This window comes from Scyliorhinus torazame, chromosome 7 (genome assembly GCF_047496885.1).
Source record: "Scyliorhinus torazame isolate Kashiwa2021f chromosome 7, sScyTor2.1, whole genome shotgun sequence".
NCBI classification, from domain to species: domain Eukaryota; kingdom Metazoa; phylum Chordata; class Chondrichthyes; order Carcharhiniformes; family Scyliorhinidae; genus Scyliorhinus; species Scyliorhinus torazame.
The window spans coordinates 293,499,780-293,525,134 of record NC_092713.1 but is presented as its reverse complement, the minus strand read 5'-3'; the positions used below and the strand labels follow the sequence as shown (position 1 = coordinate 293,525,134).

At 44.9% G+C, this 25,355-nt stretch overlaps 1 protein-coding gene across 1 annotated transcript; it reads left to right on the top strand.

Annotated features, from left to right (window-relative positions):
• Positions 1–2,411: 2,411 nt before the first annotated feature.
• On the top strand, positions 2,412–24,873 carry LOC140427098 (platelet-derived growth factor receptor-like protein). Its single transcript, XM_072512613.1, has 6 exons — positions 2,412–2,649; positions 9,491–9,797; positions 14,951–15,102; positions 17,711–18,004; positions 19,601–19,740; positions 21,708–24,873. Exons 1-6 carry the CDS (start codon positions 2,592–2,594, stop codon positions 21,915–21,917), a joined length of 1,161 nt encoding a protein of 386 aa, XP_072368714.1. The 5' UTR covers positions 2,412–2,591; the 3' UTR covers positions 21,918–24,873.
• The last annotated feature ends 482 nt before the right edge of the window (positions 24,874–25,355 follow it).

Below are 25,355 nucleotides of genomic sequence, written 5' to 3'. Positions count from 1 at the left end.
TTAATAAATTCCCCCTTAACTGCTCCAATTCAATAACAAGATCCCATAAACCAAAAAACCCTTTTTACCAAAGCAGCCAGTAACTATAATAATTGGGCTTCTTCCTTGGAATAACTCTTTAAAATTGAAAATGGAGAGACAGGCCAAACTACTTCTCTGTCTGAGTCTACAGCAGCCAAAAGTGAAAATGAAAGTAAAAACTCAGAGCCACAAACCAGCTCCTAACCCAAAGCGAAAGTAAAACCAACTCCCAGAGCCACAGGCCTGCTCCACCCACACAATGACATCATGAAGCCATGTGATAAGACAAAATCATTTCTTAAAGGGACACTCCCATGGCAATACAAATAACATACCAGAAATGTTGGGGAACACAGGGTTTAGTGAGAGGGAGGAACTAAAGGTGATCAGTATTAGTTGAGGCATGGTATTGGGGAAATAGATGAAGGCTGATAAATCCCCAGGGCCTGATAATCTATATCCCAGAGTACTTAAGGAAGTGGCCCTGGAAATAATAGATGCATTAGTGGCCATCTTCCAAGATTCTATAGGCTCTGGGACAGTTCCTACAGATTGGAGGGTGGCTAATGTAACCTCACTATTTAAAAAGGAAGGTAGAGAGAAAACAGGGAATTATCGACCAGTAAGCTTGACGGCAGTAGTGGAGAAAATTCTTGAATCCATTATCAAAGATTATATAGCAGAGCACTTGGAAAACAGTGGCAGGATCAGACGGAGTCAGCATGGACTTATGAAAGGGAAATCATGCTTGACAAATCTCCTGGAATTCTTCAAAAATGTAACTAGCAGAGTTAATGAAGGGGAGCCAGTGGATGTCAGTTACTTGGACTTTCAGAAGATTTTTAACAAAATTCCACATAAGAGATTAGCATTTAAAATTAAAGCACATGGGATTGGGGGTAGTGTATTGAGAAAACTGGTTGGCAGGCAGGAAACAAAGAGTAGGAATAAATGGGTCTATTTCCAAATAGCAGGCAGTGACTAGTGGGTTACCACAGGGACCCCAGCTATAAACAACGTATATTAATCATTTTGATGAGGGAACTAAATTCAATATCTTCAAATTTTCAAATGACACAAAGCTGGGTGAGAGGGCGATCTGTAAGGAGGATGCAGAAATTCTTCAGTGTGATTTGGCAAGTGGGAAAATGAATGCCAGATGCAACATAATTTGGATAAATGTGAACTTTTCCACTTTGGCAGCAAAAACAAGAAGGCAGACTGTTATCTGAAGGGCCATGAATTGAGAGAGGGGAATGTGCAACAAGATCTGGGTGTTCTCGTACACCAGTCGCTGAAAGTAAGCATGCAGGTGGCAAAGAAGGCAAATGATATGTTGACCTTCATAGCGAGACGATTCGAGTATAGGAGCAGGGATGTCTTGCTGCAATTATGCAGGGTCTTGTGAAGTCACACCTGGTGTATTGTGTGCAATTTTGGTCTCCTTATCTGAGGAAGGTTGTTCTTGCTACCGACTGGCAGGATGGCCCCCCAGGACTCACTTAGCCAGCCTACAAGCCAGGTCCCACCGTGATGGACCATATCCATTTCACGCTGGCGGCACAGGCCAGGAAACGACGGCCGCTCAGCCCATCGGGGACCGGAGAATTGCCGGGGGTCTGCTGCCAACGGCCCCCAACCGGCACGACGTAAACCCCGCTCCCGCCCGAAAACCGGCGCCCGAGAACATGGCAGCTGACGTCGGAGCAGGATTCGCGCCACCCTCCGAGGATTCTCCAACCCAGCCGGTGGGGGGGGGGGGGGGGGGTAAATTCCACCCCAGGGGTCACAGTCTGAGGATACGGAATAAACCATGTGATTTGGGTAAACCATTTGATATGTGGCACGGTGGCACAATGGTTAGCACTGCTGCCTCAAGGCTCCATGACCTGGGTTCAATTCCGGCCTCGGGTTACTGACTGTGTGGAGTTTGCACTTTCTCCCTGCGCCTGCGTGGATTTCCTCGGGGTGCTCCGGTTTCCTTCCACTGTCCACAGATGAGCAGATTAGGTGGATTGGCCATGATAAATTGCCCCTTAGTGTCCAAAAGGGTGGGTGAGGGGTTACTGGGTTACACGGATAGGGTGGAGGGGTGGGCATGAGGATGCTCTGTCCAAGGGCCGGTGCAGACTTAATGGGCCGAATGGCCTCCTTCAGCTCCTATTTTCTATGTTTTTACAACGTGCATTTTTACTACTTGGCTTCATAATGACTTTTCGATTGCTGTTAAGATATATTTGGGAAAGGTGGCCACCACACTGAAGGAAGTATGCAAAATATGTGGATGTTTATGAAGTGCTCAGTGTAGTTGAATGGTTTCCATTGAGTTTGCCCTTCCAGCTGCCAAGCTCTGCTGGGTTGACTCTCAGCCGCCTGTGAGGACACTTTGTAGAGCGAGAAATAGCTGACACCTTTGATTCCGTCTGAAGAAAAGCCGTTCCCTTCTCCCCTCCATATTTCACTGCGAAACGACGTGTTGGTGTGAATTTAGCTGCCCAGTGAGGCTCGGAGCTTGTCTCGCAAGGCTGCAAACTTCTGCAAAATCTCGGAGTTTTTCCATTCCTTTCACGATGAAGCCGGGGCTTATTTTCCTGCTGGTTTGTCTGAGCATTTTTCTCCTGGAATTCGGTGAGTAACATTGGGAGTCCATAAACTTGAGGAAAAAATACTTCTGAATTCCGTAAGAGTTATCCATGGTCTTTCCAAACCACACCCACCTCATCAATGTATCCTCCCTGATGCCAGTTTAAGGTTTATTTATATAGCAGCATTAACTACTTAAAGTCTTAAGCCATGTAGTTATACGTTTAATTATTGTATGTTATTGTGTAAAATCCGAAGGATAAGTGGCTGGGAGATTCGTACCCGTCCGCGTTCCAATGCCCCAGGCTGTGGAGATTGGACATTGTGTCGATTCATTGACAAAACACACAAAAAAGGGATTGGGATTAGCCCAAGAAAGTTCTTGCCTCACAGTGTCTTTCATTTAAAATGTCGCCATGTATGTGGATACTGGGGCAGAAAAATGTGGTAGATTTCCTTTCATTGAGATTTTTAAAACATTCTTTCATGGGATGTTGGAGTCACTGAAGGGCCAACATTCATTTCCCACCCCCATTTGCCCCTTGGACTGAGGGACTTGCTCTGCCATTTCAGCGGGGCAGTTAAGAATCAACCACATTGCTGTGGCTCTGGAGTCACATGTAGGCCAGGTCAGGTAAGGACAGTAGGTTTCCTTCCTTAAAGAACATTAGTGAACCAGATGTTGACAATTGATGATAATTGCCATGGTCACCATCTCTGAGACAATCTTCCTAGTCCAGATTTTATTAATTGAATTTAAATTCCACCAGCTGCCGTGGTGGGATTTGAACCCACGTCCGTCCAGTGACATTCCCACTAATGCCACTGTCTCCCCGTGTCTTTCAAAACCTCACGGTACCTCAAAGGCCTTCACAACTCAAGAAATACTTTCTCAAGTGCAGTCAGTGTTGTAATGAAGTGCATCAGCCAGTCTGTGCACAGCATGTTCCCACAAACAGCAATTCAAATTTATAAATGCTACCCTGTTTCTTTTTAGTGATATGGGCGAAGGAGTAAATATTGTTCAGAACTTGTCAGAAAACTCTCCTGCTCTGCTTTGAAACTGTGCCAGGGGATCTTTGATCTCCACCTGAGAGGGAAGATACACTCTTGTTTTGAAGCTTGATCCAAAGTGTCAGGCTCAAACTGAAAACTGCCGTGTAGCTCCCCAGTTGTAAAGACCGGTTTTCACTCCAGATCTTCAGCCTCTTTAAAGAAGAAAGTGAGTGGGCATGGTTTATGCTGTCACACTGGCAGGGCGGGGCCTGAAAGAGCGGGCACCCAGCTCCACAGAGATCGGGGTGCCATCTGTAAAGAGCACCCCAAACAGAGGTGAACATCAACTCCCCCAACCCCCCAACACAAGGGTATTGGGGACTCCCAGGGCTCCCCCGATCCCCTCACCCCCAAACAAACATTGGGGACTCCCCCCACCACCACCACGGAAGTATCACCAGCACTTCCATCCCCCCCACCCCCCCCCCCCCCCCCACCCGCCCATCCACCCGGTGCCTGCAGGTTCCTCCCTCACTGCCTGCTTCTCCCCTCCCACCAAACATTAATGGAACCCCTCACCATGGGACTCCCAAGATGACCCGCCCACTGGCACAGGTTGGCACTGCCAGGTTGAGTCTGTCCCACACCCCCAGGGGCTATACTTACCTTTGCAGCTCCGAAGCGATCCCCTCAACTGAATCCCATATTTAAAAAGCTGTTGCAGTCTCACTGATGTGACATCATGGGAGCGAGGTATGAATATTTAGTGAGGGAGGATCATGTGGCGAGGGGGCCAGATATTCAAATTTATAATCATAGAATTTACAGTGCAGAAGGAGGCCATTCGGCCCATCAAGTCTGCACCGGCCCTTAGAAAGAGCACCCTACTTAAGCCCACGCCTCCACCCTATCCCCTTTACCCAGTAACCCCACCTAACGTTTTTCTTGGACACTAAGGGGAATTTAACGTGGCCAATCCACATAACCTGCACATCTTTGGACTGTGGGGGAAAACCGGAGCACCCGGACAAAACCCACACAGGCACGGGGGAGAACGTGCAGATTCCACACCGACAGTGACCCAAGCCGGGAATCGAACCTGGGACCCTGGAGCTGTGAAGCAACTGTGCTAGCCACTGTGCTACCATGTTGCCCGATGATAATCTATTAAAATGAGGTTCCCACCCTTTGTGGGCGTGAACCTCTTGATGTTGCCGCCAAGGGGTGGGGAAAGTTGGGAAACACAATCTCTCCAGACAGAATCGCGTTTCCCAATTCTCTCCAGATTTTCCACCCGTGTCGCCGTTCTCCCTGAGAGCAATCAAGGGCTGAATATCGCTCCTGGTGTTTTCGATAATGCAGCACTCCCTCAGTATTGCACTTGAAAGTTAGCCTAGATTTTGTGCTCAAGCCCACCTGAGAGGGGCAGAGCATTGATGAATTGTCCTATGCAGAGAATTATTTAGTGCATGTTTCCAAACCAGATTGGAGCGCAGATTGCCTCATGAAGTTCTGACATAATTTGAGCAGAACCTGGCCTCCCAATTTCCTATTCTTAGCCGTTCGAGTAAATTGTAGCAGATTCTGTATTTCATTCTTCACCATTCAGCTCTCTACCCTAAAATTCCCAGCCCTTTTGAGGTGCTACATTTGCCCGTACTAGACCAGCTCCTGTGTGGAGAGACAGCCAAGTAGATAGATACCGGTGCCTTTCAGTAGTTTCCTGAGGGAGGGAGGGTGATGTTGGCTTTTCTTTAAGGTATTAGGACTGGGATGGGAGGGGTCCGTGTATTATCTAGTCCCACTATTTCACAGGCCACACCATTAATTTGGGGCTGTTTAGCACAGGGCTAAATCGCTGGCTTTGAAAGCAGACCAAGGCAGGCCAGCAGCACGGTTCAAATCCCGTAACAGCCTCCCCGAACAGGCGCCGGAATGTGGCGACTAGGGGCTTTTCACAGTAACTTCATTGAAGCCTACTTGTGACAATAAGCGATTTTCATTTCATTTCATTTTTCATTTAAAAGTTAAATTTTTTCACCAAAACGATCAATCATTCACCTCCACTACCTGTACCCAGAATAAAAGAGACGTTATCCGCTTCTTTCGACAACTCAGAATGATTTTTTATTATAAAACAGAACAATTGGGAAATGCTGATGTACAAAGGGACCAGGGTGTCCTAGTCCACCAGTCACTGAAAGCAAGCATGTAGGCACAGCAAGCAGTTAGGAAAGCAAATGGTATTTTCGCCTCAAGAGGACTTAAGAATGGGAGAAATGATGTCTCACTCCAGCTGTACAGACCACATCTGAAATATTGTGCGCAGTTTTGGTCTCCTTTTCTGAGAAAATATATACTTGTCATAGGGGATTTCAGCGAAGGTTCACCAGCCTGATTCCTAGGATAGCAGGATTGTTGTATGAGGAGAGATTAGGTCAACTGGACCTGTGTTCACTGGAATTTAGAAGAATGAGAGAGAATCTAGTTGAAATGTCTCACGTTCTGACAGGACTGGACAGACTGGACGCAGGGTGTTGTTTCCTTGGGCTTGGGAGGGTGGGGGTCCCAAGAACTAGGGGTCACAGCCTCAGGATATAGGGATGAGAAGAAATATCTTCACTCAAAAGGTTGGTGAACCCATGGAATTCTCTTCTACTGAAGGCTGAGGATGTCAAATCACTGAATATATTTAAGACGGAAGTAGATTTCTAGACTCCAAAGGTGTTGAGGAATATGGGGATAGCGCTGGGGTATGGTGTTAGAACATAGAACATACAGTGCAGAAGGGGGCCATTCGGCCCATCGAGTCTGCATCGACGCATTTAAGCCCTCACTCCACCCTATCCCCATAACCCAAAAATCTTCCAAACCTATTTTGGACACTAAGGGCAATTTAGCATATCCATTCCACCTAACCTGCATGTCTTTGGACTGGGGGAGGAAACCGGAGCACCCGGAGGAAACCCACACAGTCATGGGGAGAACGTGCAGACTCTGCACAGACAGTGAGCCAATGGGGAATCGAACTTGGGACACTGGCGCCGTAAAGCCACAGTGCTAACCACTTGTGCTACCGTGCTGCCCAAACCGTGTTGAGACAGAGGATCACTCATGATCATGTTGAATGGCGAATCACGCTCAAAGAGCCGAATTCCATTCTCCTGCTCTTATTTTCTAAGCTTCTAAACAGATAGAACCTCTCTACAGAGAAGGGCTTTAGAGGTTGGGCATTATAAAATGAAGGAAAAGTTTGCAGCTTTGCAGGTCCAAATGCCGACCACTTACACTCCGATGTGGGTTCTCTGGCTGCACGTTGATAGCCACACAATTTTAGGCAAGGTAAAGAGATGGAGCCAGGTAGGGTAGCTTCCTCTCCTCAGCTTTTTCCCCAACAAGACTGCCTTGAAAACTAACAGATTCACAAAGGTTTTTCCTCTCTCCCATGTGATTTCCAGCAAGTTACGCCATCATCAATTAAAGTGATTGCAGTTCAAAACAAACAACCAGGGCCGGAATTCTCTGGCTGTTGGAATTCCTATTCCCGCTGGCAACGCCCCCCCCCCCCCCCCCCCCCCCCCCCGCCTGTGGGTTTCCTGGTGCCATGGGATGGCTTCAATGGGAAATCCCATTGACAAGATTAGTGCTGACTGGAATGTGTGATATCAGCCGCTATGGTTTGCTGAATCCTTCTTGGTTATCTTTCAGGATCAGAGGGGAATTTCCCTGACTGTTTTCCTACATTACCCTATGTACTTTCACAGACTTCATTAGTGAATACAAAAAGGTATTTATTAATAAACAATTATACAGGAGCCGCATGGCTATAGCTCGCTCCCAAAATGTCTCTCCCGAAGAGCTTCTCTCACCATGGGGTGATTCCACACCCTGAATCCCGATTGGCACCCAGACCAAGGTGACACTTTGCTGTGTAGCCCTTAAAGGGTCAATTGCCACACCCTAATGTTTTTTTCTTGTTTCTGTAGCTTGGTTGGATTAATGGTGCATGGGAGTTGTACCATGCTAGGATGGGACTGGTATAATGGGAAATTTAGTCTTTTTATATTCTTCCTGTCGTATGTCCAATTTATTCATCAGCCTAAACAGCAGTGAGCGACAGTGGGCTACTTAACTACAATGACCTCACAGATATGTTCTATCCTGTCCTTACATGTAATAATCTGATGATTGCTATTGGACAACAGTCAGGAGCTGTAATTTTTAAAAAATCTTTCATGGGATGTGGGCGTCGCTAGTTAGGGCAGAATTTGTAGCCCATCCCTAATTGCCCTTGAACTGAGTGGCTTACTAGGTCATTTTAGAGGGCAGCTAAGAGTCAACCACATTGCTGTGGATCTGGAACCACATGTAGGCCAGGGCAGGTAAGGATGGCAGATTTCTTTCCCGGAAAGGCTTCAGTGAACCGAATGGGTTTTTACGATGATCAATTATATGGTCAAGGTTACTGAGACTACCTTTTAATTCTAAATTTTATCAATTGAATTTAAATTCCACCAGCTTCCAGGGTGGGATTTGAAATTGGGCCCCAGAGTGTTAGCCTGGACCTCTGGACATTCCCACTATCCCACTGTCCTCAGATATATTTCATGCTGCACTCGTAGAACCTGTTTATAATAATACTCACAAATGGGTTTGTGTTGTACTAGAAAATAACACTCACAATGCACCCTTTCCTGCAGTGAGACATAACATTCACAGCAGTAATGTTCTCAATGCACTACAAGAGTGTGGCTTAAATAGCCCGCTCGGTTTGCATTACAGAAGGTTGGCACAGTGGTTAGCACTGCTGTCTCCTAGCGCCAGGGTTCGATGCCAACCTCAGGTGACTGTGTGGAGTTTGCACATTCTCCCTGTATCTGTGGGTTTCCTCAGGGTGCTCCGATTTCTTCACACAGTCCAAAGATGCACAGGTTAGGCCTTCCTAAATTATCCCATAGTGGTCAAAGGTTAAGTGGGGTTATGGGGAAAGGGCGGAGGAATGGGTCTGGGTAGGGTGATCTTTTGGAGGGTTGGTGCAGACCCGATGGGCCAAATAGTCTCCTTCTGCCATGTAGTGAATCTATGATTCTAACCAGAAGGTATATATGCATTATACACCTTAACCTTGCTGAATGCCAATCATTCAGCTTTCACTGCATGAGAAGGAGGTGCTTGATAAGATCGGGGATTGCTTATTTGGGTGCATAATAGAATTTTTTATGCATAAACATTGTCCAGTTTCATTATGAAATGTGGGACAGGAATATAAAATCAGATTTAGGAGAGACTAGCAGTAGAAACCTTTTTAATCCCAAGGGTTGTGAGTGTGTGAATGAATTGCTCGGTAAATGACAGCTGGATGGCCACAGTATGATTCAGAATGACGCCAATGGCACAGGTCAAACCCCCTACTGACTATGGTAGTTCCTGGAATCTGCCTCCTCGCCTTGCCCTATGCTTATGGAATGGTGCCTCTTAAACTATGTGTAGCCAATTGTCACTCTCTCTAATGGAGAGAGACACCCATGGCCTTTTGTGGACTATGACTAATTATTCGAATGATATCAATATCTAAGAATAGCTTATATAGATGGTTGACAGATAATGGGATAAAGAGATATAAGAACATCGTTGGCACCAAACATGGAATTAGGATTGCTGCTTGTGTGCAAGTTATTTACCCAAATGGGTCAGTTTGGTCAATATCTATTTCTGCGTTATAATTTCTATACGAATAATTGGATTAAAGATTAAGAATAGAAGACCTGATTTCAGATATTTTCTCTTGTTAATTCAACAAAAAATGTTCATGTTTCTAAGACGCACCAGGGCAAAGTTATTTTGGTTAAAATTCTGGAAATGTTTGATGTAACAACATTGCTTCCTTTAGTGGACTGCCAGAAGGATGAAAAGGTCACCAAAAACGTTGCCAAAAGTAAAAAGCAAAATGTTGGGAAGAAAGTTAAAGCTGCAGCCACCAAAAAGACCAAAGGCAAGCGGAAAATGAAGAAAGTATCCGTCAAGGTGCCTGCAAAGATCTTCATCATGTCTCAGTTACTGGGAAAAGGCAGATTTCAGAAACCACCTGATATTTTGGTGATTCCTGCTGGAGACAGGCTTGTGCTACGCTGCAAAGGGAAACACATTAGCTGGGCGTATCCCAGTTATCTTGATGAGGAAGATGAAGAGAGATTCAGGTATTTTTGCATCTATTGAAATGCTATTGTTCCCATATCCAGTTACTCTATCCGCATGTTTTCTGAAATGTTTGAATGACATGTATCAAGGTTATACCCTTATTTAAATGTTTACAGTACTGAACATATTTATTTAGTTGCATCACTTGCTGGTTTAGCTCAGTGGGTTAGACAACTAGCAGTGTGGATTCAATTCCCGTACCAGCTGAGAATTCAGAATTCTCCCTCTGTGTACCTGAACAGGCGCCGGAATGTGGCGATTAGGGGCGTTTCACAGTAACTTCATTGCAGTGTTCATGTAAGCCTGGTTGCGACAATAAAGGTTATTTATTTATTTATTACAATCACTGGGGTGGGATTTTAAACTTGTGTTCAGATGTAGCTCATCCACAAAGCCAGTTATACTACCAGGCAGCAGGTTTAATGTCTATCCCAATGGCTCTGACCCAAAATACTTCTGGTATCATCATGTCTTTTGCAATGCCCGAAATATGCAAGCTCCTTTGTTTTTCCTCATCCCAAGCACAGCAAATTTGAAAACAAATTTCACACTAACATGAACAGCACTATTCTTTAGTGAATGCAATACTGCAGTTTCTATTTGGTGTGCAGTTTTTAATGTTAAATGTCTCAAGAGACTACATAATGATATTTTTATAACATTGAGAGAATACAGTCATCTTGTCAAGAAACTGCCAGTAATATATTATGAGGATATCCCACATTGGGATTGAATTTTTTTATTCGTTCATGGGACGTGGGCATCGAAGGCTGTGCCAGCATTTATTGCCCATCCCTAATTACCCTTGATGGGGCAGTGAAGAGTCGACCACATTGCTGTGGGTCTGGGGTCACATGTAGGCCAAACCGGGTAAGGATGGCAGATTTCCTTCCCTAAAGGACATTAGTGAACCAGATGGTTTTTTATTACAATTGGCAATGGATGTTTAATACTAGATTTTCTTTTTATTGAATTCAAATTTCACCGTCTGCAGTGGCAGGATTTGAACCTGAGTCCCCAGAGCAGTACTTTGGGTCTCTGGTTTACTATTCCAGTGACAATACCACTACTCCACCCCCTCCCCAATTACCATTCTTTCTGCTGCCTTGACCTTAAGCTCTGGAATTTCCTCCCCAAACCTCTCCTCTTTCCTCCTTTGAAACATTTCTTAAAACCCATCTCTTTGACCAAACATTATCACCTAGGCAGCATGGTAGCACAGTGGTTAGCACAGTTCCTTCACTGCTCCAGGGTCCCAGGTTCGATTCCCGCTTGGGTCACTGTATGTGCGGAGTCTGCACGTGCGGAGTCTGCACGTTCTCCCCATGTGTGCGTGGGTTTCCTCCGGGTGCATGGGCTTCCTCCCACAGTCCAAAGATGTGCAGGTTAGGTGGATTGGCCATTCTAAATTGACCTTAGTGTTCAAAAAGGTTAGGTGAGGTTATGGGGATTAAGGGAATAGGGTGGAGGTGTGGGCTTAAGTGGGGTGCTCTTTCCAAGGGCCAGTGAAGACCCGATGGGCCGAATGGCCTCCTTCTGCACTGTAAATTCTATGATTCTGTCATGATTAATTTTTTATTCATTCATGGGATTTGGGCCTCGCTGGCTAGGCCAACATTTATTGCTCATCTCTAGGGGCGGCATGGTGGCACAGCGTCAGGGACCCAGGTCCAATTCTGATCTTGGGTGACTGTCTGCGTGGAGTTTTCACACTCTTCCTGTGACTGCGTGGGTTTCCTCCGGGTGCTCTGGTTTCTTCCCGCAGTCCAAAGATGTGCAGGTTAGGATTGGCTACGCTAAATTGCCCCTAGGTGGGTTTACGGGGATAGGGTGGGGTATTGGGCCTACTTGGGGTACTCTTTCTCAGACTCGATGGGCAGACTGCCCTCCTTCTGCACTATAGGGATTCTATATTCTATGATCCTATTCTAGTTGCCCTTGAGAAGTTGGTAGTAGTGAGCGGCCTTCCTGAACTGCTGAAGTCCATGTCATGTGAGTACACCCACAGTGCTGTTAGAGAAGGCATGCTTGGTGCCAAATTTGATTTAACATCATTCCTTACGAGGAAATGTTACTATGTTAAAGGTGCTAGTTAAATGAAAGTTAGTATTGGTATAGGATCTTCTTTATTGTCGCTGTCTTGTGTACAGATCAGGTTGGTCAGCACTGTTGCTACACAACTCCAGAGTCCCAGGTTCGATTCCCGGCTTGGGTCACTGTCTGTGCGTGGGTTCCCTCCGGGTGCTCCGGTTTCCTCCCACAGTCCAAAGATGTGCAGGTTAGGTGGATTGGCCATGCTAATTTGCCCTGAGTGTCCAAAAAAAAGGTTAAGTGGGGTTACTGGGTTACAGGGATAGGTGGAGGTGTGGGCTGAAGTAGGGTGCTCTTTCCAAGGGCCGGTGCAGACTCGATGGGCTGAATGACCCCCTTCTTCACTGTCAATCCTATGATTCAGTCACTGGGAAAAAAAGATCGAAAATTGCTAACACAAAATCATCCATAAACCAACACAATTGAGCAGTGATTTAAAATTTAATTTAAAAAAATTGCTTTAAAAATATTTGCTGATATATAAAATGAGCGGTGACTTGATGCAGTTGTATCAATACAGCTGAAAATGTGTTTAATCACGTAAAAAGCATTTTTAATCAGTACCTCATTCAGCACCTATGAGTAATCCAATTTTAAATTAATGAAAATTACATCTTTAAAAAAAATATGCAGTCCAATTTCCTGGTTATATTGAGATATCAAGGGCTGGATTCTCCGTGTCCCGATGCCGAAATTGTGATTGGCGGTTGGATGGAGAATAGATTCCGACGGCAGAATCGGGGCTGGATTGACGCCGGTCTGCCATGCTCCGCCCCCTCCAAACTGGGATCATCGTGGCGCACACCGTTTCACCGCGTCATCCCGCGATGGTCTGCTCAGATGGGTTGAGTCCCCGACGGCGCGGGCCACATGGATTCCCAGCAGTTGGGAACCCGGCTGCCGGCTGCGGAGTATGTCCAGCGCTGTCACACTTGTCCGGGATCCGTGCCGCTGGCTGGGGGGGCTTCTGCTAGGGCTGGGGGAACTGGTGGAGGGTGGCCAGTGGGTGGGCTGTGGGGTCGCAGTTGGCGAGTGTGGCCCGGGATCCAACCATTCGGCGCGATCCGCGGGAGTTTCACGCGGTGCCGGTGCTAGCCCCTCACCGGTACTGGAATCGGTGAAGGGTTCACGCCGATTTTCCTATCATGAACCTCCCGCAGATTCTCTTTTCGGGCCGGCACTTAACCTCAGAAACGGAGAATCCAGCCCCAGGTTTTTTGGTAAATGAAAAGTTAAGTTTTTAACATCATGCCTATAGTGTCCTTGGGACAAAAAGGAATTAGCATCATTTTTTTAAGCGTAAATGATGATTAATTTATCCTAGGCCTTGGCCAGGTTTGTGGGTGCCTTCTCCTATCGTGATGCTCTTGAAATTAGTGCAGTAAAGGTCATGGAAATTCGAGTTGCACTCAACATAATTAGCGCTCAAAATGCTCTGATCTTTTGCACAGGTTGCAATGACTTTGAGTGAATTACGCAAAGAAAAACAATGCAACTGAGCAGAAATATGGGTTGGGTCATCTTTCATATACAGACAGCACTATTTATTAATCCTTATATTTATCCATAGACAATCCATAGATACAGACCAGAAGGAGGCCATTCAGCCCTTCGAGTCTGCACTGACCCTCTGAAAGAACACCCTACCTAGGCCCACTCCCCCGCCCTATCCCTATAACCGCATCTACCCTGTACATCATTGGACACTAGGGGTGATTTAGCATGCCCAATTCACCTACCCTGCACATCTTTGGACTGTGGGAGGAAACCAGATCACATGGAGGGAACCCATGCAGACACAGCGAGAAAGTGCAATCTCCACACTGACAGTCACTCAAGGCCGGAATTGAACCCAGGTTCCTGGTCCTGTGAGACGGCAGTGCTAACTACCGTGTTGCCCTAATGTTTGACGTTATATTTGGCACCAAGATTCTAAACCAACAGCTAAACTGAGAGCTATCACGCATGATTAAGTAGAAAACGAATGGTGGTGTAATCTTGAGTTGAGTTAGAGTTATATGCACAAGTATGACAATGTGATCAATTATTACTATATTCGCAGTAATAATGTGTAGATTTTGTATCATTGTTCTGAATATTAGCACAAAATCAGCGCAAAATCTTGTATTCTCCTTTTCCTGTGTATTTTTTCTTTTTTCTTGAAGATATTGTTCGGTGGTCTGTGTGCCTTTGAAGCTTTTTTGTGATTGATGACGATACACTTTTGATTTTCCTTGGACTCAGTTCAGATTGGATGGTGTTAATTCCTGGATATCCTCTGGTATTTTATCCAACTGAATTGGTGAACCTTGACAGTGATGTCTGAGTGCAGGAGCCCTTATAGTTGAGCCTTATCCTGTCCTTAAACAATGGTCAGGCAAACACATGTCCAGCACAGGCCATTTGAGTGGAAAAGATTTTCATCAACACCAAATGCCAAAGTGCCTGACCAGAGGAACTCACTGCACCATCCCAGCTAACATCAGCTAACTTAGAAAGAGTTACATTTCTGTAGTGACGTTTGGGACCAAAGGACACCTCAACGAGCTTTACAGCCAATTAAGTAATTTTACACTGTTGTAAAATAAGACCTACAGCAGACAATTTAGCACAACAGGGTCCCGCATCATGATGATAAGGTGATGATCCACTCTGAGGTGTTAGGTTGAGAGATAAACATTGGTCAGGACACAATGAAGAACTTCCCAGCATTCTTTGAAATAGTGCCATGGATGTTTTAATGTGCACCTGAGAGAGCGGACAGAGATCTTGGGTTAACATGTCACCCGAAAGGCGCTAACTGGCAATGCAACACAGACAGGGGATTAAAGTGGGATCCTTCCTGGGCTGTGAATCTTAGTTACTCACTGGCTCTATCAGCCCGGCTTTTAGGAGAAGAACCACAAGAGCTTATTAATCATTGTTTAATATTTATAATTAAAGGGAAGATTATGAAAACCACTGATTCGTGTTTTGGTGTGTGGTTTTTTAAAAAAAATCTTTGAATCCTGACACTCGTCTTTTGAATTATATTTTAAAGATGCTTTTTCTTACTTTGCAGCATTACCCATCGGGAAAGGTATAGCCAGCTGGTAGTAGCGAACAGCACAGGAGCAGATACTGGTGAATATAGTTGCTGGGCGTTGTATTGTGACACTGAGACCTGCAGGAAGGATGATTCCAAGACTGGCAGCACCTACGTTTTCTTCACCGGTGAGGGCTGCATTCTGACGCTAGATTTAATGAGGGTGCCGGAACAGTCTGGCCAACTGAATACTGGAGTTTTGATGGAAGAATGGCTCAAATTTAACAAATATGGGAACAGTTTTTCCTTGTCTATCTTATCTAAAAATATAATAATCTTGTTGGGGTGGGGTGGCGGTGGGGGCGGTGGAGGGGTTGGCACAGTGTGATGCAGAGTGATGCCAACAGCAGGGGTTTAATCCCTGCACGAACCTGCTTCTTCCCTTTGCCCCACCTTTGATGTGGAGTGGTGCTCTTCATGCTAGATAACCACTTATTTTTCTCTCTGATGGGCAGATGCTTATGATCCTTTGTGCACTGCAGCTAATTACCTTACCATACAATAATCTTCACAGATCTCCAAAGAAAATAACCCGAGCTTCTCCGACCTTCCATGTAGCTATATTCCCTCATAGAACATAGAACATACAGTGCAGAAGGAGGCCATTCGGCCCATCGAGTCTGCACCAACCCACTTAAGCCGTCACGTCTACCCTATCCCCGTAACCCAATAACCCCGTCTAACCTTTTTTGGTCACTAAGGGCAATTTATCATGGCCAATCCACCTAACCTGCATGTCTTTAGACTGTGGGAGGAAGCCGGAGCACCCGGAGGAAACCCACGCAGACACGGGGAGAACGTGCAGACTCCGCACAGACAGTGACCCAGCGGGGAATCAAACCTGAGACCCATGCTTGGAACCATTCTGGGAAATTGCCTCTGCACCCTTGCAGCATGGACGATTGATCTTCAATATGATACAGTTATTTATATTATCTGTGACTGGTCAATGGCAGGTTGTTTCCTGATAAATAAATGTCACCAAAAACACCAATTAGTAGTTTTCATAATCTTCCCTTTAATTATAAATATTAAACAATGATTAATAAGCTCTTGTGGTTCTTCTCCTAAAAGCCGGGCTGATAGAGCCAGTGAGTAACTAAGATTCACAGCCCAGGAAGGATCCCACTTTAATCCCCTGTCTGTGTTGCATTGCCAGTTAGCGCCTTTCGGGTGACATGTTAACCCAAGATCTCTGTCGGCTCTCTCAGTTGCATTTAATTGTCAGATTTTGGTCCCACGAGGGAGTATTGGAATGTTAAGATGTACAGTATTCTTCCTCCTATGTGCAAGGCGTAGGCGCAACTACAAAAGGCACATTTTCAGTTCAAATTGGACAATACATGGAACTCCCTTTGAGGTGCACAGGATATTGTAGTTGATGCAGTCTTCAGCCTGAAGCGAATAATCCTTTTCAGTCTTTATTGAGTTCCACACCATTGGAGATTTCAGTTTTTGGCTGATTTGGTTAATGACACATGCCATTAGGAAGAGGCTGAATACACCAGAGCAAAAAATATAGTCCCAGATAACATCCTAGCTGTAGCGCTGAAGACCTGTTTACCAGAACAAGCTGTCTTTTGAGTTTTTCAAGTGCAATTGGTTGGTTACGGTCTGTATCTTGCCTATGCAAACAGCCAAAGGGACAAACTGTTTGATATGATCTGCCAGTCTTTGGAACATGTGGTCCACGTACTGAGCATCACGCTGACATTCATATATCACATTACTTACTTGTGTGATAGGCAATACTTATTTTTGGCTTGAAGGCAACCAACACCCTGTTGGCGAACACCACTTGTGTTGCGACTGTATAGTCGCACCATCACCTGGTGCTCAAACCTTATGAGATACCTTACCCCTCAGGGTGATCTGATGTAGACTGGGCACTTTTCAGGATGAAAGTGGTGGCATTGGTGGACTCATTGAGTGCACGATATGCAGCGAGCAATGATCTGATCAGGGTTATTATTCATTTGCAGGATGGCTTTGACATGCACTATTTCACCGTAGGGTGGCAGGAGAATTCTGCACATTGTTTTTTCAGCAAGTTGACGTGGTTGTCTAGGGCATGCTATCACTTCAGCCGCAGAGTTATATGGTAGGAGGTCCTCAAGGCAGCATCTTTGGTCTGATCACCTTGAACTTTTTTTAATGACAGCACTTGATAGCTGACTGACCTCTAGCACTGGGAATGATAAGCGGTAAGATCACCGGAAGCACCATCACTTGCACATTCCCTCAAAATCACACATCATCCAGATTTGAACATGCTGCCTCTCCACCATTGCTGGGTCGGAATCCTGGAATCCCCGACCTAACATCACCCTGGAAATATCATCATCAAAAAGATTTTAGTTCAACTGGAAGACCCAACCACTTCTTCAGGGCAACAAGAGATGGGCAATAAGTGACAGTGTTGCTCACATTTTGAGAAATATTTTTGAAGAAGAATGGAGGATAATAGAGCTGCGAAGCCAGATCTTTCCTTCGATGTGTTAGATGTGCTTCATGTGGGAAGCAATTGCACAACCGCCAAATCCTCCCTAATGTTTAAAATATTGAAAATTTAAAATGACGGATTTCGATGAAATCCAGTGTGTTTCCCTCCTTTTAAAATCAGAAAAATGCTGAGAAATCCTGATTTCTATGGGACATAAATAATTGAACGAGCATGAAAGTTGTGAGGGTTGTGGTTTTGATGCACAAAGCCAATAATTTGATTTCTCTCCGCAGATCCACGTGAGCTGTTTGTCCCGACAAATGATTACTACGAAGCCGTCCAGCTTCGCACCGACAGGCACACGAGGTTGCCGTGCCAAGTGACAAATCCTCTCGCCAAAGTATCTCTGCACCGGGAATTTCCACCAGAGGTGATTCCGGTGGATGGGAAATTAATCACATTTGATGTGAAGAAGGGGTTTGTTATCCACAAGGCCTTACCACTCTTTGCTGGCACAGTGTACTGTGTGGCAAGTTATCAGGGATTAAGGCAGAGCTCCACAAAATACCTCCTCATATTTACCAATTGTGAGTAAATTGTAAGCATGCAATGGTACAGTTTCATTAAGCAATTATATCTCATGCTATCTAACGTGCACAGACTAAGACATTAGAACAGACACTGCCAGCAATGTGGGTGTACCTGCACCACATGGACTGCAGTGATTGAAAAAGACACTAAAATTAGTGACAATATTTATAACTGAGCAGCGTCAGGGAATCATCATCCACAAATTATTTCACTATAGTTTAAGAACTATAGTGTTTATGGATCTCCCCTAATTATTACATGCACCCCCCCCCCACCCCCCCCAACCCCCGAAAAGAAATTAAAAAAATATATATATTCATTCACGGGGTGTGGGCATCGCTGGCTAGACCAGCATTTATTGCTCTTGTGAAGGTGGTGGTGAGCTGTCTTCTTGAACCGATGCAGTCCATGTGGTGTAGGTACACCCACAATGCTGTTAGGGAGGAAGTTCCAAAATTTTGACCCAGCAACAGTGAAGGAACGGCGATATATTTCTGAGTCAGGATGGTGTGTGACTTGGAGGGGGCTTGCAGACGGTGGTGTTCCCATGTATCTGCTTCCCTTGGTCTTCTAAATGGTAGGGTCATGGGTTTGGACGGTGCTGTCTAGGGAGCCTTTTTGAGTTCCCACAATGTATCTTATAGATGATAACACATTTCTGCCTCTGTGAGTTGGTGGTGGAGGAAGTGAATGTTTGTGAATGGGGCGCCACTCAAGCAGGCTGATTTGCCCTGGATAGTGTTGAGGTTCTTGAGTATCGTTGATGCTGCAGTCATCCAGACAAGTGGAAAGTATTCCATCACATTCCTGACTTGTGCCATGTAGATGGTGGACAGGCCTTTTGGGAGTCAGGAGGTGAGTTACTTGCAGCATAATTCCTAGCGTCTGACCTGCTGTTGTAGCCGCAGTACTAATATGGCTGGTCCAGTTCTGTTCTGGACAATGGTAACCCCCGCCAGGATGTTGGTGGTGAGGGATTTATGGATGGTGATGCCATTGAATGTCAAGGGGCGATGGCTAGATTCTCTCTTGTTCGAGATAACGATTGTCTGACACTTGCATTTATGGAGCACCTTTCATTACCAGAAGATGTTCCAAAGTGCCAATTATTATTTTTTGGAGTATTATCGCTCCTGTAATATAGGAAACGCAGTAGCCAATTTGAATCATGTCAGACTGTAACACTTTGGCAAGATGTTCGTAGGTCCACACAATTATGCCTGGTTCACCCAATGGAAGATGCATAGATAACAAGGTCAAACAGGTTGATCTTCAGCCTGTACATCTTTCCAATGTTTCTGATGGCAGGTTGTAACAGTGGGAGTGTTTCCTTGTTAGCCAAACTGCAGAAGGCAATGGCAAACCATTGTAGTACTTTGCCAAGCATAATCACGGACCAATCCAATGGAAGTCCATTGTTACTAGTGCCCTTTTATGGCATAGTAACTGGAGGAGGAGGATGTATGTGTTACCCTATTATTCACAAAGGTTTACCTTAATTGTATACAGAAGCAAGAGTTGATTCCTAAAGACGTGTGAATTGTAGACAGTAAGTAAACTCTGAAAGTAAACTATGCATTTTTCTCTCTCAGATCCATCTGCCCCTCCATCAGCTACAATCACAGCCTCATCCAGCTCAGTATCTTTAGGTGTAAACTTTAATGTAACATGCACAGCTCTTGGAGAAATTGACATAGAGGTGGACTTCACTTGGGAGTTCCCAGGCCAACAGGTAAGCGTGTCCTTCCATATAGAAATTCATGCTGGTTAGCTGGTCTAAACGTCAGGCAGGAAGTGACCACTGCACCCAACTGGATTGGCCCAAGGCATACCAATATTCAACTTGGCATCTCATTTGAATTAGATCTGGGGGCTGTGGGACACCTTTTGAGCATCCCCAGACAGCTTGCTGGAAAGGATGCTTCGAACCTTGTTGCATTGTATTTTTGGCAAAAATCCTCATTTAAGTGCTTAAAAGGAAAGATGATTGTGTGAGGATTGTGGCCAGCGGGGCAGGTGAACTGGTTGGGAGGATGCAATGGAGACATCAGGAGAGCTTGCTCGACAGTGGGATAGGGGAGGAGATTGAAATATTGATGGGGCGGGGTGGGGGATGGTGGTGTTGGGAGGTTGGCACAGTAGGATGGAGATCAAGGAAGATGTTGGGTGGGGTGAGGAGTTATTAACATCCAACAGTGCCATATCGATAAACGTGAAATAATAGGCATGCACAGCTCTCACCTGAACTAGCAATTAGCTCCTTTGCATTTGCAAATAAAGGGTCTAATGCTTAGTTAAGATCCCTAGAACTAAAATTGGGTTTTCAGACTGGACTGTGTTCAGACAAGCTAATCATTATTTTTTAAAGGAACCACTGCAGGCTGCCATCAGAAAGATAAATTTATAAAAAGGATCTGACTGAATATGGAGCCAGGAGGAGCAGCATTTCTCCTCCCAACCTCACCTGAAAACTAGTCTTATTTACTGGACTACGCCTCAATGAAATGATCTGGGACATTTCTCTATACAGTTCTTGTCATTCTTTAGCACCTTGATTCATATATTTTCCCAAACCAGCAGCTGGCTACACAGACTTGCTACAAATCTTGGCTTTCCATATTCTGAGAGTCAAGAAGCATTGTGCCTGAGAAAACTCATTAATTTCGATTACTGTTTTTCAAGATAAGTGTTTCAGATTGGTATCCAGAACTGAAAGTGTAGTTCTCCATATTAATACCAATTGGTGCTGCAACATACCCATTCCTACAAATTCATTGGTCCCTGCGGTCTCGGGAGACTGAGAACAAGCAGTATTTGTGGGAAGAAATTTGAAGCGTTTCTTTCAAGGTTAGTAGCTTTGCAAACACATTTCTTATTCACACTTGTAGAGTGCACTGTTTCATTGATACAGTAATGAAAAGTGCAAAGGGCAGCACGGTAGCACAAGTGGATAGCACTGTGGCTTGGCAGCACCAGGGTCCCAGGTTCGATTCCCCACTGGGTCACTGTCTGTGCGGAGTCTGCACGTTCTCCCCGTGTCTGCGTGGGTTTCCTCCAGGTGCTCCGGTGTCCTCCCACAGTCCAAAAATGTGCAGATTAGGTGGATTGGACATCCTAAATTGCCCTTAGTGACCAAAAAGGTTAGGAGGGGTTATTGGGTTACGGGGATAGGGTGGAAGTGAGGGCTTGAGTGGGACGGTGCAGACTCGATGGGCCGAATGGCCTCCTTCTGCACTGTACTATGAATAACGCTTGAAGCGACTCTGTTCATACAATCAAGAATCCCTACAGTGCAGAGGGAGGCCATTTGGCCCATCGAGTCAGCAACTGAACCCCCCTCAAAAGAGTACCCTACCTAGGCCCATTACGCCCCCCCCCCTCCCCTATTCCTGTAACACCACCTAACTTGAACATCTTTGGACACTAAGGGGCAATGTAGCATGGCCAGTGTACCTAACCTGCACATCTTTGGACTGTGGGTGGAATCTGGAGCACCCGGAGGAATCCAGGCAGATACGGAGAGAACGTGCAAGCTCCACACAGTCATCCAAGGCCGAAATCAAACCGGGGTCCATAGCGTTGTGCAAATGCAGTGCTAACCACTGTACCACCGTGCCGTCTGTGATCAAAGTGATTTTTAAAAATTCATAATTGACTCCTATTGTTATTTTCTTCTTTATTTCCTTATACTGTGACCAGCTGGGGAGACCGACCTATACCAGGGAAATCCAAGAACCTGTATACGTGGATAGTCAGATGCGGCAGTTGTCTCGAAGTGTTCTCCTGGTGGATGAGGCACGTCCTGTTGACGATGGGCTGTATAAGTGTGTCGCTCAGAACCTACAGGGGAAAACCACCGTATCCACTCATGTGAATGTTCTTCCACGTACAACCCCTGGCCAAAAGTAGCACAGGAGAAGGCCAGATGTATCTCTCAAGTTACTGATAATAACTCTGAAAAACAAAGAAATATTTTGTTCTTAAATCTGTGCGAAGTATAGAGTTGTATATTTGTCCTTTCTATTTTATTATTATTTCCTGTTTGAAGTCTCTTTTATATTTCACAGTGTAACTTTTACTCTTGCATCAGAAGCCCGGATCTTTTGTTAAATGTCCTGAGTGTTCAAATCTCAAAAGGTCAGTGATCGTTCAAGACACTTCAATTTATTTGGGCAGGGAGCTGTGATTGGCAAGACAGTGTATAATTTGTGTCCTCAACTACAATTCTGAGTTTACCTTTTTATTAAATTGGGAATATTTTTAAAAAGCTACATTTTAAGACTGTAGTGGTGGCTAATATGGCAGGATTGGCACTGAGTTTCAGTTTGATTTAGTTTGGTTGTGGCTCAGTTTGCAGCACTCTTGCCTGTGAGTCAGAAGGTTGCAGGTTTAAGCCCCACTCCAGAAATCTGGAGTGTGAAAATCTAAGCTTAATGCATTACTGAGGGAGTACTATGTGGTGACTGAATGTGACCAAGGTCATGCCTACTCTCAGTGGATGTAATGCATTGCTCTGAAGAAGGTTAGGGGAGCTTTGTCCAGCACCTTGGACCTTATTTATCCTTCAATCCACATCACAAAAACAGATCATTTGGTCCTAATCATAGCCCTGTTAGAGGGAGCTCTCGGTACACAAACTGGCTGCCACATTTCCTACATTACATCTGTGCCGATACTCCAGAAAGCTTTTCGGTGGCTGTGAAACATATCCTGAGATTGTGAAAGGTGCTGGAGAAATCGGAATCTTCCTGGCTTTCCTGATAAGCTTCCCGGGGAAACAGAAATGTCCTTTAAGAACATTTCCCAGTTTGATGCACTTAGGAGCATGAAGCCAAATCTGAATTCCATGCTCAGCAATGTATTTTACACATGATGCAGAGATGGGAGGCAGCATGTTGCCACATTGTTATGTTAGCTTTGAGGACATTGGGGGAGTTGTGTGGATTGAGTGCTGTGTAAAATAGATGACAGCAGAGGGAGCCAATAGACTGAGTTCTTTCATGCTATACATACATGCAGGTTGCTACATGATTTGAGCGTAGTTACTGCATGGATTGAGCTGCTTGCTATAACCAGGGAGCAGCAGAGGAAGCTGTTTATATCGAACATCTTACTATCGTGAGGCAACGATTGGATGGGTGAAGCTGTGCATGGATATTGCTGTTTTACATGGATGCACAACAGAACTATATACTTTGAGGATTGTATTTGTACAGGACAACAGAACAAACTATATATTAATTGAATTACATATTACTATATTTGGAAGCTGTATGGTCTAAGAGAGAGAGATGGAAAAAATGTGAAGTTCTAGAAATGGCAGGAAAATCAGGAGATATACAAACTCAAAGAACGTTAATGGTGAGGGGTTTTGAGAGAGGCCGGGGGGGTGGGGGTTATGAATGCGTGAATAGCTGAGGATGAATCGCACCTGGCTGAGGAGTTTTATTAATCACAACACAAAACATATCCCAACCAATTCTGGTTCCCATAGCTTAGAAATGATCATATTTTAAACTCAAAAAGCTGAATATAATTCCCTTCTGCTCTCCCAGGTGGGTGCTATACTGAACAGACTGATACATTGTTACTCGACACATGACTGCAGTGCGACAGTAAATGTGGTACCCCAGGATATATATTCACATAACAATTAATTCCTAGCTCTTTATGGATAACATACGTGTGAACATACGAATTAGGAGCAGAGGTAGGCCACTCGGCCCCTCGAGCCTGCTCCGCCAATCAATAAGATCATGGCTGTTCTGATGATAACCTCAACTCCATAATCCTGCCTAACCCCAATAACCTTTCACCCCCTTGTTGATCAAGAATCTATCTGGCTCTGCCTTAAAAATATTCAAAGACTCTGATTCCCCCGCTCTTTGAGTGAGTGAGTGCCAGAGACTCACGGCCCTCGGGGAGAAGAGATTTTCCCTCATCTCCTTCATAAATGAGTGACCCCTTATTTTTAAACAGTGACCCCTGGTTCTAGATTTTCCCACGAGGAAACACCCTCCCCACATCCCTGTCAATACCCCTCAGAATCGTAAAGGTTTGATCAAGTCCTCTTCAAACCTCCAGTAAATACAAGCCTAACTGTCCGACCTTTCCTCACAAGACAACCCCCCTCCCCCCATTCCTGTCTGCTAAACAGTCGCTGAACTGCTTCTAACACATTTACATGCTTCCTTAAATCAGGAGATCAATATTGTACTCCAGATGTTGTCTCACCAATGCTCCGTACATCTTAAGCACAACCTCCCTACTTTTGTAATCAGTTCCCCTCACAATAAATTATAACATTCTATTAGCTTTCCTAATTGTTGTGGGAAAATCAACCACTTCGGGAGTCAGACTTGCTGTATTCAATCAGTGCAGTTTATTGTTATACAAAGCTTCGGGAGAAAGCGTACGCACCCCGCGGTACGGTAGCCAACCTTTCTCGTGGTTTGAATGGCAGTCATTCATTTTATACTTTGGGTTCACAATGAGCCCAGATACAAAACAATTATCACCTTGTTATCTTTAAACAGCCACTTCGGGTTCACAATGAGCCCAGATACAAAACAATTATCACCATTTTCTAGATTGTACATCGCTATTTGTAAGCGTTTTGCCATTTACACATGGTTATAGTTAAAGAGGTTTTACAGGTTACAGGTAGCAGCAGGAAAGCAGTATCGATTGTCCCTTTGTTTTAGGAAATGGCCCAAGACATTCGTATTAGCATATCATTGTGTACACCTTGGCTGAAGTCAGCTTTATTCAAGTGATGTCCCGCATTTATGTATTTCTTAATCTTCTTGTCTGGCTCCCTTTGTCCTGGATCTGTTCCTATCATAATAAAGTTATGTCTGCTTTATTCTCTGTGTCTCCATCTTGTGTGTCAGGCAGCCCTCTTCTGTGCCAAGTGCCCTTCTGAACCATTTCCCACTTCACTAATTACTTGCTGTACCTGGGCACCAGACTTTTTAAATCATTCACTAGGACACACAGAACCCTCCACACCTCAGAGCTCTGCAATCTCTCACCATTTCGCAAATAAACTTTTTTATTCTTTCTGCCAGAATGGGCAGTTTCACATTTGCTCACGTTATACTCCACTTCTCACCTGACAGCCGGATAGCCTTCAATCTAGCTGGTAGGAAAAGGAATAACACAATTAAATTGATCCCCTCTGTCTTCCCAGTATTTCCAAGTTTCTGCAGGCACCTTGCTCCCTCCCCATCCTTGTAATATCAGGGCCAAATTATCTCAGAGCCAACCTTACTGAGGTATATAAGATTGTTAAAGATATAGAAAAAGTTAATAACCATTTACATGAAACGGCAGGAGTAATAGTCA